The 18108-nt window shown below is 34.9% G+C and overlaps 1 protein-coding gene across 50 annotated transcripts in view; it reads left to right on the top strand.

Annotated features, from left to right (window-relative positions):
- RIMS2 (regulating synaptic membrane exocytosis 2) overlaps nucleotides 1-18108 on the top strand; it is a 489731-nt gene that overhangs the window by 306811 nt on the left and 164812 nt on the right. For 49 of the 50 annotated variants that reach the window (XM_074898586.1, XM_074898600.1, XM_074898596.1 and 46 more), the window contains 2 exons: nucleotides 13053-13209; nucleotides 17459-17575. In XM_074898586.1, coding sequence (XP_074754687.1) covers nucleotides 13053-13209; nucleotides 17459-17575 — 274 coding nt within the window. The remainder of the gene's footprint in view (nucleotides 1-13052; nucleotides 13210-17458; nucleotides 17576-18108) is intronic. The other variant, XM_074898597.1, reaches the window with a different exon arrangement.

The following is an 18108-nucleotide window of genomic DNA, read 5'->3' as shown; positions in this document are numbered from 1 at the left end:
TTCAGTCTTAAAAACTGTTACCAGTCTGAGCTTGGATGCATTTCTGTGTTGTCTATGTAGCCATCCATGTATTTCCAGATGTTTCATGGTTATCTTTTAGGCTCTGATTAATTTTTGACCCTGCTATGTTGCTATTCCCTTGCCATAGGTCTTGTGCTTCCTGGGAAAATGGGATAATGGATTTCTTTTTTTATTAAACAGCATGTAAATTTTATCAAGAAGCCCTTTTTAAACTAACATGATATTATTCAGACTTTGTAATACAAACAGGGCAAGTCATATTGTTATCATGTTTATTGGCTGTTGTACATTGTAGGTCTCCTACTAGAATGTCTAGAAAGCGGACATTTTTAAACACAAGTTCTTTTTGTTCATGTTGGAACAATCTAACCTTGCAGATATTCCACAGTAAAACTTGTTCTATCCTAAAGGAATATTTTAAAATCTTTTCTGCCTAAGCATTCAGATTTTTGTTAACCTCTGCTCAAAGGTTTTGCTGTACTCTAAGATTCAAACAATTTTACCAGAGACTGAATGAATGCTGTGGACACAAGACCACTCATTTTTCTATCTTCCTTAAATCATTTATCTTCAAACAGTAATAGGCTGAGTTTTCAGACTATTACTTTAATTCAAAAGGTATTTAGGAAAACGTAGGGTATTTTTATATTCCTACTCCCCTGTTTGCTTTACTACAGTCAGAAGACAGGAAGGATGTGTAGCTAGAGTGGTGTGAAGTATTGGAACCAGAGAGTCAGTCATCCTGAGAAGTCCCTTGTTCCTGCTTAGTGTACTTTCAGTCTTAGGTTTGTTAGCTTTCTGTATGTGCTTAGTAGTCACTAAGGCTTTCAGACTGCCTGTCCTCCCAAAGGAAAGGACTTTCGTATTGCTGTTTGTTAGTTAAATTAGAAATCTATCAACTTAACTTTGGAGTTTAATAATAAAGGGAGGAAAAAAGGGGGGTTGATGGCTATATGTCTAGAGTGGCTAGTATGGTGGCATTTTGAAACTGAAATCTTTGTATTGTCCTGGAAAAAAGGTACTGAGTTTTACCAGGTGTTTGAACATCAGCAGGATTCTTGTGAAACACCTGGATTTACAATTCTATGCTTTCATAAACTCCTCTTTTGACAACTTGTGAAATTATGGTCTTTACAGTTCAGTGAATGAATCTACTTCCCTTACCTGAGTTTTTCATGTACCTTTAGTTCCTTTAGGATCTATTAGATTTGAGATTTCTGCTGACAGTTCTACACCTTAGTTGCATTTTAATTGAGACTGGCTCTGTGGGTGGGAAAGTTTGATGTTCTTTGGTTTTGAAATATTTATTTATTGCCTTTATTTTTTGTGCTGCTGCTGTCACTATGTTTGCAAGTCTTTTGATTTATCCTTATTTTATCATCCACATCCTTCTCTCATTTAAGGTTCTTCTATTTATTTGTAGACTCATCACAATCTTGGTTTAAATGTATGACTTCTTTACATGAAGCCATTTGTCTCTCTTTGTTTTCTTTCTTTCTTACTTACCCCAGTTGTTTCATTTTGTATTTTCAGGTTTTATTTAACATGACACTTCACTTTGCTCTTTTTCCTTCTGCTGTATAAATACTGTATCACATCAAATATGTTTGCTAGCACCTGTCAGGTAATCTCAGTAAACCTTTCCATAAAATGATTATTCAAAGTATTGGACCTGAGAGCTAAACTCCAGAAACCTTTAAGAAGAGCAAGAATTCTCTCTTGGTACCTCTTTAATTTACTTTTATTCAAAACAGCGGACTAGTTGACCTTTAAAGGTCCCTTCCACCCCAAACCATTCTATGATTCCATGATTCTGTGATTCTGTGAAATCCATGGACCTTGCTTGATCTCATTATGTATTTGTTTATAGTTCATTAAAAGATACATGCTGTCTGCCTTCACCATGTTCCTGATGGAAGTTAAGATTTTCTTCACAACAACTTTTTATATAGGCTCTCTGGTATTGGTTCAATAGGGTCGATTGACTTAGTCTTTGGTTAAGCTGGTGATAAGTAGAAATCCAGCAATGGAAGATCTTTCTCAATGTACATCTGTAAACAACATTGTGTTAGAGTGTATTTGCTGAAACAGACGGAACTTTATAAGCTACAGTTCCATGCATCATTATGTATTTTTAATACATCTGCAGTTGCTGTTTGTCACTGCTGCGGTACTTTTGATCCACTGATTTAATTTCCTGATGATAAAATGCTCAAATTATGTCTATTTCCCATACTGTTCTTTTCTCTAATTTTTACAGAAAGTTCAAGCATCTCTTGGAAAAATTATACGTAAAACCTATCACTCCTGTTGGCTTGGATCTTATCCTGCTTAGACAAACTTAATAAATTTAAGTCCAATAAAAGAGTGTTGTTTTTTGTCAACAGCAAAGGTTTTTAATAAAATAATGATAAACCAGATGAAAAACTTCAATGACCTTTTTTCTGGCTATATGTGTATTTTATACCAGTTACTGTAAGAAACGGTTATAACAAATTATGTATTTAAACGAGTTTGTAAAAGTAATTTTTGACAAGATTTTAAAATAGCTCTCCTCATATACAGTATATATTAATTTCATCTTGGGATCAAAACCACTAGAACAGAATCTATTCTGTCTCATCTCTGCTGGATTTGATCTTACCACAGGATAGTGGAAGGAGAGGCACTAGCAGTTCTTTCAGATTGCCTGTACATGGCCTTCAAACCATTTAAAGCATTCATTTTGCTGTCCCGAAAAAGAAACTTTGGCCCTCATAAAGTTGTCTGTCATCAGCAATTCTGTGGGAGAACACATCAGCATCTTCATGTGACTCTTAGAATGCTCTTGCATGCTTATTGGCAAAAGCAATACAGTATTTTTATATTGATTTTAGGAAAATTCCAGAGCACTTTACAAAATACAATTTAAATTATCATAATAGTAAAAACAATTTAATGAAAAGCAGGGTGGGGTGTTTTTTTTTTTTTTTCTTTCTATTGACCAAAGATGAATGGGCATTACATTTAACAAAATTTAATGAATATGGGCTATAATTTCTAAATAGTTTTCTTTCCAGATACTTCCTTATAATGTATGTTAAACCTATTGTAATCTACTGAGTACTAGTAACCTGCTGAGTCTGACTTTGTGAACAGAAACATGTATTGTCAAGACCATTTAATCATAAAAAGTCTCACCTATCATTGTAAGACTTAAATACTGAGATATTAATGTTTAAAATTCAATTCTACACCGTTATCTCATCTGCACTACATCATTACATGAAACACTTGTAATTTGAGACATGCTTCAAAAGATGAACCCTGGAAAAATTATAAGGCAGGGAATTCTGCATAAACTGCATTACAAGTCTCTGTAGAGAAAAGCTTTTCCAAGTAAAAGAACGGAGTCTCCAGCCTTAAGAAGAAAAACATTTATATTTTTTCTCATTATGCAAGATGTTTTGGGAGCAAATAAGAATGCAAATAAGATATTTATTCAGAGGATAGTTAGAGCCAAATAGATTAGAAAAAAATAGTAAAAAGCAGTAAAGAATTTCTTGTTGAATTTACAAACATGATTCTCTTTTCGAAGAAGAATGAAAAGGAATTGTTCATTTTTGCTTCACTTCTCCAAACACCTGAGGAGTCCTTGGTTCAAAAGAACTCTTTTACTGTCATGCTGCAGCCTTTCCTGCAGAGGAACAAAATTCCTTCCTTTTACTTGCTGATAATGTGAACTGAATTTTTATACCTGTTGATGAATGCTGCTCAAAGCAGTTACAGAACACACATATACTTTGGTTACAGCTTGAAATCAACTGCCTATTCAAAGACATCTTACAGCATTAGTACATGGAGTGGATCGCTTCTACCCCTACTAAAAAAGGATTTCATTGTAGGTCACCAGCTAGCCCTAAATGGGAATCTGTAGTGCTCCAAAGCCCAGTAACTACAGACATAAACATTGACAAGCTTTTTCTTTTATTATATATTCATACCCATTCTCCTGCTCTAAAATCTGCTCTTTGTGGGTTCTTCCCTTGAGTAAAAAATAGCTTAGTATCTATTTGTCTCAAAAATTCCCCCTAAAATTGGAAGTGAAATTCAAGCAGTCCCTTAGGTCAATGGGTCTTTAACCATTTTCCTTGCTTTTAAACAAATGATGTGTATATTATTTACAATTTCATGCTACAGTTCTTAACACAGGAATTTTTATTATGATTCTTCAAGCTTTTCCTTGTATTTTTAGTTTCATTTTTAATGTATAAAAGACAAAGTTTAGTAATACTTTTACTATTTTCAAAAAATTCCTTTAGTATCCTTTCCTCAGTTGACAAAACATCTTTCTCTTCAAACACCCAAACCCTCTCAATTAATAAAGTTTTTGAAAAATTAGTTTTATATTTTAAAATCACTCCACTTCAAAAGTAGAGATGTAATTAAATTGAAGTTTTGTTTTCAGATTATGAGTACTGGTAGCATTCTATTCTTTGAGTAAAGTTAAATAAATATGAACTCAGTATGTTAGTTCATGTTGTACCACAGTCCTAATATCTGCAGAGTGTTAAAGGCATCTAATAGATAATGGAAAGCTTCAAGGAAGTTGCATTTCGATCAGAGGCTCTCTTGATGGATATTTCTCACATAAGGGAGATGGGATGAGTTACAGATGTGATGACGAGCACTTCTAAGAAGAAAATGCTCTGTGAAAGGACTGTTTGGGGGCTTTCTGAGCAGCAGAAAATATACATAGTTGAATACTTAAATAAGATTAAATATTATCTGTATAGTATGTGTTTTTTTCAAGCTTTGTATGTCATACTGGGTGTAAGGACAGCACTGAAAACTCAGCACACTCTGGTTTATTACTGTGTGGGAACACTCTACATATGCACTTCTGATCCAAAGAATTGTCTCAAGTGTAATGGGCCCATACATACCATTAGTGCCACAGAGCTAAAAACACCTCTTGAGGAACTGAGTTACTGTGCAGCAAGTAACCAGTTGTTCCTACTGTAATGTTTTCTAGTTCCTTTCACTATATATTCATCCTTTCCATATTTGTAGAATAATATCTTGATGCAAAAAAAGCTCCCCAAGCTCATGCATAATGTATCTTAAATTTATAGAGTATTCAGATATTAATAATACAATTTATTTGATCAGTAACTGTCAGCACTTTTTCAGAGGACATCCAAGTTCTGTATTTAGATGTTCAAATCACCACAGAAGCTGAGCACATTTGTATAAAAGAACTGAACTGTCTCTGAGTGCCCATGTGTGAAATCTTGGTATGTTAAGCATTTCTGGCAATTTGATTATATAATTGTATTTAATTAGTGCTTCTTCTAAGCCTGACCACAGTGAGTGTTAAAAATTAAATTTCTGATAAAGACAAAGCTTGACACCTCAGTCAGGTACAGATGTTAAAGTGGAGAAATCACCACTTAGCATCAGTGTCTGAAACAAGTAAATTATTTTGCCTGTGATGAGTGGAAAATCTAATACTGTTTTTCTAGAACAATTTTCACACAGAGTTTCTCTTAAGTCAATCGAGCAGCAAGACATGTAAATTAAAAGCTTCATTAGTACTTTTCAGGGAGGTTTTTTGGTTGACTTTAGTGCTATTGATGTGGACCTCATATTTGGAGGTTTGTGATTTTCTGTAATTTTGTGACTGAAACCTGCAGAATTTGATAACACTTCATTAATACTAATATTTACTGAACATACCCTGCATAGCACAATATTAACACGGTAAAGCCATACTGTGTGAATGAATACTTAAGTCAAATGAATTAATATTCTCTCTTAAAACATAAAATCAAAACTTCAGCTCAGAGGAAGCTATATTTAGTGTGCTTCGTAAAATCCCTCATTTGATATGTGTCACAGTTTTTAATTAAACCCTCCCATGAAAAGAAGATGGTGGCATTGCAGATATCCTTGTCATGTACCCATCTTTTAAGTGACCACAGCTCACAGCTGTTCAGTGCTGATTAACTCTATACTGATTATCAGGTTCACTGCTCTGTGTGTTGATTTAAGAGGCTTGGCATAGTTATGGAGCCTTCGATTCTATGGTAATGATTTAATATATATAGCTGCAAGCAGATTCCAATGTTTATCCTATTTTTGCTGCTGCTATAAATAGCTACCTGCTTCGCTCAATAGCAGCTCCTTGGTCAAGTTGCATTTGTGACCTGTTTTCACTGTCTGACATTTCCACAAGAAAATATTTTTACTTACTTTCTCTAACATTATTTCCAAGACATGGAATATTTTTGAAATCTGAAGTTAAATCATACCTTTTTCAATTGCGAATGTCACCATAATTGTTGGAACGTCACCTCTCTTGAGAAGGACATAACTGTTTCAATGACTAGGCAAGCAAAGCCGGTCACCTACTAGAGAGAATTAAGTTCTCAAGGTAGGAGTACCAAAGTTGCCACTTCATATCCCATGGTCCATGATTCATCAATAGCAGCTTTAAAGTCTGTTTGGCATTTAAAAGAACTCCAGCACTGATTGTGAAACATATTTATTACAGTGTTGGCCACTTCTGGGGTGTATGGATTGGTGCTAGGCATGTTGTTAAGCCTCCCATGTAAGCTTTGTGTTACTGTCATCTTCCTGAGGCTTTGTTACTGAGGATCTGGCCCATTGCTCTCTGTGCATCTCTTATGGCTGCAGGGAAATCACAGATGGCTTGTCTTTCCTCTGAAACCTGTGTCACTGAAAGGCACAAATTTCCTATATACAGAAGTATTTTATTTGAAAAATAGTAATTGCAACAAAAGCCATTGGAATTCAAGTGAAAGATGATTGAATCAATTATTTCAGTATCATCAGTCTCACGATCTTCGGAGTTCATTCTTAAACAATTTTTTAGGTACTTTTTATATTCCTGCCATATCCCACTGTATGGAATATGTGTGGGTGTTCTCTTATATTTTCTAAATTATGGGTTGCAATCCCATACTAGTTGGTCTTAAGGTAGAGTCTAGTATGTGTCATCTTTTTCATATGGTTTCAGCTGGAGAAAAAAATCAGTGCATAGGTAGCATAAAGACATGGTGGATCCCACTGGCTGGGCATACTGTAAGTGCTGTCTCTGTGATTCAAGCACAGACAACTGTTTCATTCTTGAACAGTAGTGGTCATGCTTAAAATAAGATATAATTATTCTTTTAACTACACTATTTTGATCTCTAGGTTCAGAAAGTAAAATAGAAATTACACTGACCCTGAAATTTGGAAACTGCATTTAATCTAAAAATAAAACAGTAAACCATTGACATTTTTAATAAAAAACAAATATTTCAAAAAAATTCTGCACTATTATAAATAAGGAGAGCTTGTTTATAAATACAAAGCCTCAAAAAACAATGAATCATTAAACTGTGATGTACCAGGACCAAGTATCTTTGAGACAGATACTGTACTGAACTATTTGATCTGCCAAAGCTACCTTTAGTCAGATGTTTTTAAATCCAAAACTGATCAAGAAGCTTGCTAAGCTCTTACTTTTTGGATGTGAAAATTTTGTGCATGTTTATATTTGTTTCTCTGAATGTTTCTCAGAACTGGCATAGTCTAAGTGACTAGTCAGCTAGCTCCTACATAAGACTAGCAGTTTTCTTAGATTCCCAGAAAATTAAAAAACAGTTTTCACCTTATCCCTATTCAATTCTTTAAAAAAATACTCTAAGATACATTATGTCAGGATAAAATGCAGGGCTTTGGATCCTGAGTGGGTGGAAGCATCCTTCTTGCATCCCTGATTTTGGCAACTAAGTTCAAAACATAGCATCTTCTGTGAGCTGTATCTACATGGCTGTGTAAACATGTAGTTTTGTGATAATTTTTCTGAAATACCTGATTTTACTCATACATTCACAGTTTAAATATTTTCCTTTACAGCTTAGATTTGGTTATGAGTGTAAAGTATTGGAATGATAATGACTATACTGAAGAAACTTAAGAGCCTTACTGTATCTATCCCTAAACTCCTTTCTCTCTATATTAAACATGTTAGTATCTTCTGGTATTGCGACTTTCTAGAATGGATATTTTCCTTGAATAAAAGTATTAAATTCTACAGATGTTCACAAAAACTTATGTTCTGTGAACATCTGATGTGGCTATTTTCAATGTGAGATACATTCCATGTTGCTTTGACTACTAGCTAGTGAAAATACGTAGCGTGAAATAACGCAGAGAGCTACATTAACTCTACAAAACTGAAGGATGACTTTGTAATTAACTCATGTTAGTGGGTTGCCCTGCTGAAACTAGTACTTCTCATTGTGTGACCTGTTGTCAAAAGAGAAGTTTATAAATATAATAGTTTCTGTTTTAAATGAATGAATTATAAATTTCAAAGTTTATTTTCTGGTAACAAAGCATAGATAATATTAATCTGTGTCTTCAAAACAGATATGACTTAACATATCTACTTTTGTTGATGCAGAATTATTAGGAGTGCTGATAGTTTCTGCCTTTTTAAATTGTTATAAGGAAGCACTATCAGTGTTAGTTACCAGAAAGCATTGCGTGCCTGCTTCCAATTTAATGTAAAACATTTTTTGATCAGGCTTGTACTTGACAATTTAATTAGACAGTCATATATCTTGATTTATTGCAACAATAATGTGCAAGTGGTCAATTACAATAACAAACTAGAGCTGGAGGAGGCTTTTTCTTTCAAAGTAATTACTTTGTTTATGTATGCAGATTTAATAAATTTAATTATTTTGATTTACTAGTTCTCACTTCTAGGAAATTTTTAGTCAGAGTAGGTTTTTGTTTGTTTTGTTAATTTAATTATTTGCCCTTTACTGTGTTCATTCAGGTAGAACACCTTATGCTATCATTCATTCCCCTTGTACTTTGCTGTCTGTACATAACCAAATACTGTATAAAACCGATGATTTAAATGTCAGATTTTTTTTAAGTATTTCTTCATATTACTGCTCTTCATTATGTTTTTCATCTCCAAATGCTACAAATGCCCCCTGTGTATGCAGAATAAGAAAACCCATCTCTGTGGTTTTTCTATCTATAGATATGGATTATTAGAATATAGACAATACTCTGTCATGTGTACTTGTATGGGAAATCATGTTTTGTATTTCATTATATATAAGTTCATAATAACTTGCTATTCACTTATGTGTGAGGTGGGTTGACCCTGGCTGGATGCCAGGTGCCCACCAAAGTCACTCTATCACTCCTACTTCTCAGCTGGACAGGGGACAAAAAATATAATGAATGTGTAGAGACACAGACAGGGAGAGATCACTCACCAATTACTGTCATGGGCAAAACAGACTCAGCTCAGGGAAATTAGTTTATTACCAATTAAATCAGAGTAGGATAATGAAAAATAAATACTAAATCTTAAAACACCTTCCCCCAACCCCTCCCTTCTTTCTGGGCTCAACTTCACTTCTGATTTCTCTATCTCCTCCCCTCCAGTGGCAAACAGAGAGGAGGAATTGGGGGTGTGGTCAGTTTATCATGTTATCTCTGCCGCTCCTTCCTCCTCAGGGGGAGGACTCCTCACACTCTTCCCCTGCTCCAGCATGGGGTCCCTCCCACAGGAGACAGTCCTCCATGAACTTCTGTAATGTGAGTCCTTCCCACAGGCTGCAGTTCTTCATGAACTGCTCCAGCGTGGGTCCCCCACGGGATCATTGGGTCCTGCCAGCAAACCTGCTCCAGTATCAGCTCCTCTTTCCATGGGTACACAGGTCCTACCAGGAGCCTGCTCCATTGTGTGCTACCCATGGGATCACAGCTTCCTTTGGGCATCCACCTGCTCTGGCGGGGCTCCTCCCTGGGCTGCAGGTGGAGATCTGCTCCACCATTAACCTCCACAGGCTCAGGGCACAGCTGCCTCACCATGGGCTGCACCACGGCTGTAGGGGAATCTCTGCTCCAGCGCCTGGGGCACCTCCTACTCTGCTTTCTTCACTGACCTTGGGGTCTGTAAAGTTATTTCTCTCACATATTCTCACTCCTCTCTCTCTGGCTGCAGCTGCTGTTGTGCAACAGGTTTTTTTCCCCTTAAATATGTTATCTCAGAGGCGCTACCAACATCACTGATGGGCTCGGCCTTGGCCAGCGGTGGGTCTTGGACCGGGCTGGCATTGGCTCTGTCAGACACGGGGGAAGCTTCTAGAAATTTCTCACAGAAGTCACCCCTGTAGCCCCCTGCTACCAAAACCTTGCCATGCAAACCCAGTACAATGAGTTTTCAGGTTATACTTTGCTGGAGATAACTTTCTGGTTTTGCCAAATGTATCAACTTGTCTTTTAAAGGTTAAAAACTTTCTGCCACTTTAAGACTATCCTTAGAAATTTGTTTATTTATTGTTGCTATTTACAATACTTTTCAATTAATATAATCTGCAAAAATAACTGATAAGAACTTTTACAGATTTTTAATTTTTTAAATGAAAATATTAAACATTGTCAGAGTAATTTGTTCACTGTGAAATTAGAAACAATATGGTTTGCATTGTAAGGATGCTGTTTGAAATTAATCATCTATTGTCATAGTTAAAAAACAAGCCTTTCTAATTTATCTGAATTACAGCTGGGTTTATATGCAGAAAATGTGGATTTGGGATATTGTTTTAATTCAATATATGGTGTGGTATCATAGCATAATAACTGCTGGTTGTTTCAGTACATTCCTTACTGTGTATACACCACCTTTTAATTAGTTCAATGAAACACAGAGGTTTTTGTCTTAATGATATATTCCATAAATTAAGTTCAGTAAAATATATAAAATAACACTTAATAGAGAAAATAACTTCTAGTCGATTCAAAAACAGTTTGCAGAGCTCTCACTTGTGGTCTTAATTATTAGAATTGCTTATAGCACTTTCGTTCTCTGGGGTAGCAGGTAGTGGCCTACAGTGCTCCTCACAGGTCTCCTGTATTCACTTGGTTGCCTGTTTCTTACCTGTAGAATTTTTATTTTGGTGACAGCTTGACCAGAGTCTTCAAAGAACCTGAAAAATTATCAACTTCATTTTCCTGCTTCTCTGTGCTCTGCAGTACATTTCATGTTCTTACAGCTTCCAGGCAAATTGAAATATCTCATATGTCCTTTCCCTGCTTTCTCTAGAAATGCTGGTATTATCAATAAGTAGTTCTCTGTGCATTATTTTTGTATTGAGAACAAAATATGTTTAGTATATAAAACTGGCAAATATCTTATGGATTTGTTTAAGAGATTCTTATTGGTTTTTTACATTTTTAAATTTTAACGTTATTGAGCTTCCAGCTATTTAGTTTTTCCTCTTTTGTTTGAAGAACTGCTGAATTGCAGAGTCTATTGATTTCTAGACTGACTTGCAAAACCTTTATTCAGACAACTTCTATACTTTACTGGTTAGTGAACAATACCCTGTTTCAAACAAAGATAGAATTCCCCCTGTCTCTGATGGCTTCACCCAGACCTGGTCTTTATATACTTCATCAGTGTGTATGCTAATAAATTAATACATGGGATAAAAGTCTGTAGTTTATTACTGACTCTCAGCTGAAACTACTTGTAACATGACTTGATTGCTTTGAAGTGAGGAGAGTATCTGATACTCAACATTATTATAATAATGTAATGTAATGTAATGATGATGTGCTGTTTTTCCCCTTTAAGTACACACACACAGACACACACAAAGAATCTTCCGCCTAAACATAGGAGGAAGAAGTTATTTATCAATTAGAGTGGTTCACATATATCCTTGGTCCTAAGGCCTTACAGTGAGTATGAATACTCGGAAGTATCAGACTCTCGTAAACATAAAATGAACTGAATTAATGAAGTTTTGCTTAGGTGCTTACCAGGAATAAAAAGCAAGAACAACCTGGAGTAGAAGACCAAATACTCTTGGACTCTCAGAAGATTCTCATAGGTGAAGAATTAAAGTTTTATGAGCCAGAATTTTTTCAGTGCCAGGTGGATGTCTCTAAATATTCTTTACTTGGTTACTCTCTTCAGAACAAAAAGTCAGTTATATCAGTTATGATAGCCACCAGGAGCTGTCTGAAGACCTGTTTCTGCAAAACATTATAATCAGATTAACATTTGCAATGCTTTAATTTCTTATCATCGTGTATTAATTTGATCTTCACAAAATTTGTGGAAACTTCTCTGAAATTCCTGTATATCTGGTATTTTTTTCACAGAAAGTATTGTACCCTAGGGCAGTGAATTCAGCTTTTTCAGTTAGATGCAGACAGTCACTTCAATATATCCAACTTTAGAAAAAGATTTTTCTTAAAAGCCTACATAAAATGTCCATGTGCTAGCCTTTTAAGCTATTGTAACCGTGAAGGATTTTGCTTAGACCATTTATGCCTGCTATTATCCTAATTCAAGGTTAGGTCCAGAATGTACGCAGGAGTCTGCGTGGCCTTAGCTCATATATTTGTGAAGGAATTGTGGTGTTTAAGTTCAGAACCATGAGTGAAATCTGATGCCACTGAGTCATTGTACTTTGATTTTGAAATACAAATCTTTTTTGAACCCAAAGTCTGTGTTTAACCACATAGTAGTTTCCTATCCCATATTTTTGAGCTCAACTTTGGATTAGTTTTTAATTGTGGATGTTTCTGTTTGAAGTATATTATACACAATCATTACCTTGCAATTTTAAGTAAAAATGGAATAATCAATTTTGTTTTTCTAAGGAAACGGGTTGGTTTTATTAGCTTTATTATTAATTATCATATTGACCACAAAGAAATAGTAAATTTGGATATTTTGATTAGCATAAATCCTCAGTTTGGTGCATGGCAGTTTATTTCTATATCTTTAAAGTATAAGAACTATAGCTGTACTTAAACTAAGCATAACAGGAATCAACTTTATGTATGTATTTTTTATTACAAAAACAAAGAAGATGACATGGTAATATTCTTCATCAAATTCCATCTTTTATCATGCTTCTAACTACTACAGATGTGGTAGGAAGTGAAAAAGTGCAATTTCAGATTCATTATATATTTGCATTTCTTTTTAGATTATCGACATAATGGGAGAGATCTTCAAAGTTCAACACTATCAGTGCCAGAACAAGTTATGTCATCTAATCATTGCTCTCGATCAGGGTCCCCTCACCGTGGAGATAGTATAGGACGGACTAGATCGTGGTCTCCCAGTGTCCCTCCCCCACAAAGGTAAACTGTTATTTAACTATGCAGGTATATAAATTTAAGTGATATTGATCCTGTAACAATACTGGAAAGAATCTCCAGACTTTCAAAATTGCAATGAATTAGTTAGATCTTATGAAACTATGTAAAGCAAATCATGTTTTTTCTTATATTATAGTGATATGCAAAAATTTACTTAATTTTGTCTTATTTTTCATCAAAAATCAGTACATTCCCATCTAAATAAAGAAATATATTTCTCCAGATTTTCACTTTCAAGAGCTATTTAGAAGGTGCCATGATTTATAGTGTGTGATGGTTTGACGGTTTGACATCTTTTTAGCATTCATTTGTCAGTGGCTGTTTTCAACCCTTTTGTCTGTGTAGAATTAAGATTCTGGGAGAGCCATACTTCCTGCCTGTAGTAGCTTGCTTTCTACTATTTTTTTTCCTAACTTTTAAAGCATCAAGAATAAATTGACACACATACAATTTTATACAGAAAAATGTCAACTCCTGATTTTAGAATGCCTCTGATAACTATTTATCTTGTGAAACAAAGACCGAGACATTTCTTCCAAAAGCTAATATTTTGGATAATGACTACTACTTGACTGAATATATTGTTTAAGCCAGAATTAAGAATTTTCCTGAGTGGATAAGCTTTCTTAAGATGAATCAGATCAGTGTAAAGGGGAATGAAGCCTGTTTTCCAGCATTTTTGTCACTATGAATGAGTAGGTTTCCAGACGGTGTAATTCAGCTGGAATAAAAGGGGAAGTTATTTTCTTTGCCACAATGTTCACAATTCCCATTTAATAATGAAGATCTGGTATCCAATATTTCCTGTCAGGTACATGTGCCTATCCCTTTTTTCTACAGCCATTCTGATTCTCTTGTGTTCTACTTTCCTTTCTATTATCTTTGTTGTTTTTGTTAAGTTAAATTTCTCTTGACTTTATATTCTCTTACATGTTTGCTTACCATTTTCTCTAACATATACAGACTAGATGATATTCTTTTGCATTAGTGAGGTATTAGGATCCCAAATTATCCTGTATCAACACAAACAGCTATCAGGCAGAAACTGTAAGTTTCTACCTGAAATTTAAAACCATATGTAAATACAGCCTGACTTAAATGAGACATAAATGGTAGACACAGAGAAGCCTGTTGTGATTTCTGCTATACTGATTTCAGTCAAAGTAATTGCCTATGCTAAATCTCCTGGGTTTATTTGTCTTGGATATAGACATAAACATGAGCAAAATCTCTTTGTGTGTGTTTGTGGTTTTGTGTGTGCATGCACACTGTGTGTATTTTGGTCAGAACTTTTACCCAACGTAATAATTAATACTTGTCTAACACCACTGAAAAAGCTTTTAATTTTCTTGTTGTTTTGTATTTTTTACATGTGTGAAATGTTTCTTGCTTCCTGACTTTCCTTTAGGAAACTTTTAAATATAATTTTGAACTTACAGAGAAAAATATTTTAGTCATTTCCTACAATGTCACAATCAAATGCTTTATTTATGTAATATTTCCCTGCCCACACACCAAATAATTTTTTTGAGGACTTGTTGAGCCCAGAGAATCAGGTTGTCAGAACTTCAGAGTTTGTAGAAATTAAAAATAATCATTGCTTTACAGAAATGTCATTTTTAATTCTAATGAAAATCCAGGTGTACTCAGCAATACTTCTGCACCATGTTTAGTTGAGTTTGTTATATCTGTGGTGCTATAGACATGTTCTAACTGCAGTAAACATGCTGCATGCCCAGAGATCTCACAATTAATGATTGATGCCTCTGCAGGCAGGAGCTCTTGGGTCATAGAAGTGCAAGTTGCTGTTGTATCTTAGAAGACATTTTGCAGTCCAGAGTCTTTCTACTGCATTTGTCAATAGACTCCACCAAAGCCACATTACATGGTAGCTGACAAGAAATTGTTACTGCTCTTGTAAAGTTTTCAGCTAATATATTTTATGGACTGTTATCCTCTCTGTGGATCAGAATGGAGTTTATACTGTGGCAGGAACTGAACAGCATAATGTTTAGCTTTTTCTAAGACTGCGCATTTGAAAAAGCAAGATGGAGGTGACTACAGAAAGTGGCTAGGCTGAAATGGTGTAGTAAATCTAGTAGAATGCTCATTATTTTCTACCATCACCACCTGCAATTACATCTTTTTTTATCCTGCTTGCCTCTTATCTGGTTGTTCCATACACGTTCTGTCAACTTCAAGAGAACTCCAAAGGAGTGAAGACATATGTTGTGAAAGAGCAACTTTTCTTATAGAACAAGTTTCATTGGAGAAAGTATGTCATTTTCTGTTTGTTAAGGAGTAAATCTGGCTGTCAAAGGCATCCTCAGCAGAGTGAAACAGAACTAATAGTAACACTTTGAAGTAGAAGAAATACAGTTCTGTAGGGTGTTAAAAGCATCATGAAATCAGAATCTGATATAATACAGAATTCTAAAGAAGAAAATATTTATTTAGAACTATAAGACAATAACACAATCTTATTGAAAGATTTGAGCAGACAGGATGGTACTGGGTTTTCAGGACAAATGCATATAATCAGAGTTTAGGCAGGACTTTTGATTATGTGGGCAGACAGCAAAGGTCACATCTTTGGGAAGTTTTGCAAAGAAATGACAGCTTGAGAAAGCTTAAATGTTTAAGTCAAAAGAAGAGATGAGTAAAATAATAATACTATAGACAGAAAAAAAAACCAACTTTTTTTTTTTTTTTTTTTAAACCTGAACAAAAAGAGATACCCTGAGAAAAAGGGCCAAACAGAAACTAGAATTGAGAAAAGAGGAATAAGAATTGGTTGTTGGGAAAAGTAAAAAAGTTAGTGAAGAACAGCTGAGGAGTCCTGTCAATGTCTGTTTAAGAATACAAATATACATAAAAGAGTCCAATGGCAGGGTAAAGGCTATACTGGATTTTCTGTCATTTTAGTATAAATGAAAGCATTAAAACATGTACAAAGAAGAAGTTGCAGGAAAGAGTTATAGAGTAGAAGGCAGAAGAATTATACTCACTTTTAATATCGCAAGCAAGTATGAAGTTTACTAGCCAGAGTAAACATTATATTTGGCTTCAGGAAAGCCAGAGTGGAGAAATGCTTTATGAGAAATGAAATAGAGCTGAAGGCAAAAATTTATGTGTAATGCAACATCTTCATAGCACTTATATACAGAAATAAACAAGAGCATGGCAGCAGCAGCATCATACAGGTTAACACTAATCAGAGACTGGCAAATGACAAAGGATAAGGATGACAGGTACCAAAAGGGCAGACAAAGTGACAAGGAAAGACACAAGAACTGAATGGTATAAAAGTGAAAAAAAAATGAAGCCCACATTAGGGAAGACTGCAGGAGAGGACAAGAGGCAGAAGAGTTTATAGATCTAAAATGTGAATTTGTGTGGAGGGAGGCATGCAAACCGCTATTTTCAAATCTATACAAAACACTACGTTTTAGTTATCCAATAAGTATTACAGCTAACTCTTGTCTTTTTATCTTCCTATTCTTGCAGATTTGTTTTACAGAGCTGAAAAAGTTAAGTTAGTGTGTATCAGTAGGTACTGGTTAAACTGAGTGAAGCAATCGATGGGCAAAGCTTTGGTCTCAAATAGTACAAAACTGTAAAGGTGACTGGTGTTCTTTAATGAAGCCTGCACTATGTGTACCACTTATGACTAATAAAACAGTTCTGTCTTTTTGAGGTTCTATGCTAGTGAGATTACAAAATAAACTTTCCAGTGCAAAACAAGCATCTGTTGTTCAGTTCAGATGGCAGTGTTTTCAGCTGTCTGCACTCTACCATAACAGCCAGAAGTCCTCACTGCATCTTACTACATTTTACATCCTTATAGTATAGCCAAACTCAAGAGCTCATGGAAAATTTTTCAGTGTATGTTGCAGCTGGAAGGGAAATATTCCTTGAAGGTATTAGTCTGGAAAGAAAAATGAAATTTTGTCTAAAATTAACTTTTCAATGATATTTTTTAAAAAAAGTAATCCTCTTATTTCCAAAACAAACATTGAAACAAGAGGAAAATAAACCTTGGACTTAGCACCTTTCTTTGTAGGAGAAAATTTTTTTACCATCAGATTTAAAATTAAGTGAGAATAAAACTATACAAAACACTGGTCAGCTAAGACATCTCATTACCACCATGTTTGCAAATAATTGCTGTACAAACCAGTGAGGGGATGTAGTCCAGGCGCACTCAGAATCTGATGTCTTTTATCCTTAGTCGGAATCTGGATCAGGGACCGCGAGGGACTCGATCTACTGCTGCGCATTACAATACCCTGAACCGAATGGATAGACACCGTGTTATAGATGACCACTACTCCCCGGACAGAGAGAGGTAAATATCTGAATGGAATTAGAAACAGCTGTAGCCTACGCTCATCAATGTGAATTACTTCAATATGGTAGCTCACTGAAGTAAATAGCAAATTTACTTACCTAATCCCACAGATAAGCATTTCCCTCCTCATGTACCCACTGGTTACATGATATATATTACAAAATATACAATGCGCACAAGGTTGACAAAACTGTCAAGTTAGTGTGTCATTGCCAATAGGGAATCTGAAATATCTATGAGAAATTGTACAATAGAAAAGACAAATATCTTAGTTGTCTTTTTTTTTTTTTAATATTTTAATGTGCTATATTAATAAATTCATTAAGTGCTCAATGTATTTAAAAAAACACAACAGTAGATTCAGTCATTTTTGCTGCTGAATAAAGAGGCACAAAAATGGATAATTTCAGCTCAGTATTAATGCAATTCTCCCATCAGATACAGTACAGTTCACAAACATAACAAAAGTCTAGAACTTTTTATTTTCTCAACTTTATGAGCCGTTTTTGTGAAGGGGGAAAAAAAAAAAA

This window comes from Athene noctua, chromosome 2 (genome assembly GCF_965140245.1).
Source record: "Athene noctua chromosome 2, bAthNoc1.hap1.1, whole genome shotgun sequence".
Lineage (NCBI taxonomy): Eukaryota > Metazoa > Chordata > Aves > Strigiformes > Strigidae > Athene > Athene noctua.
The sequence above is the reverse complement of the archived record's forward strand: the minus strand, read 5'-3'. Positions and strand labels throughout refer to the sequence as shown.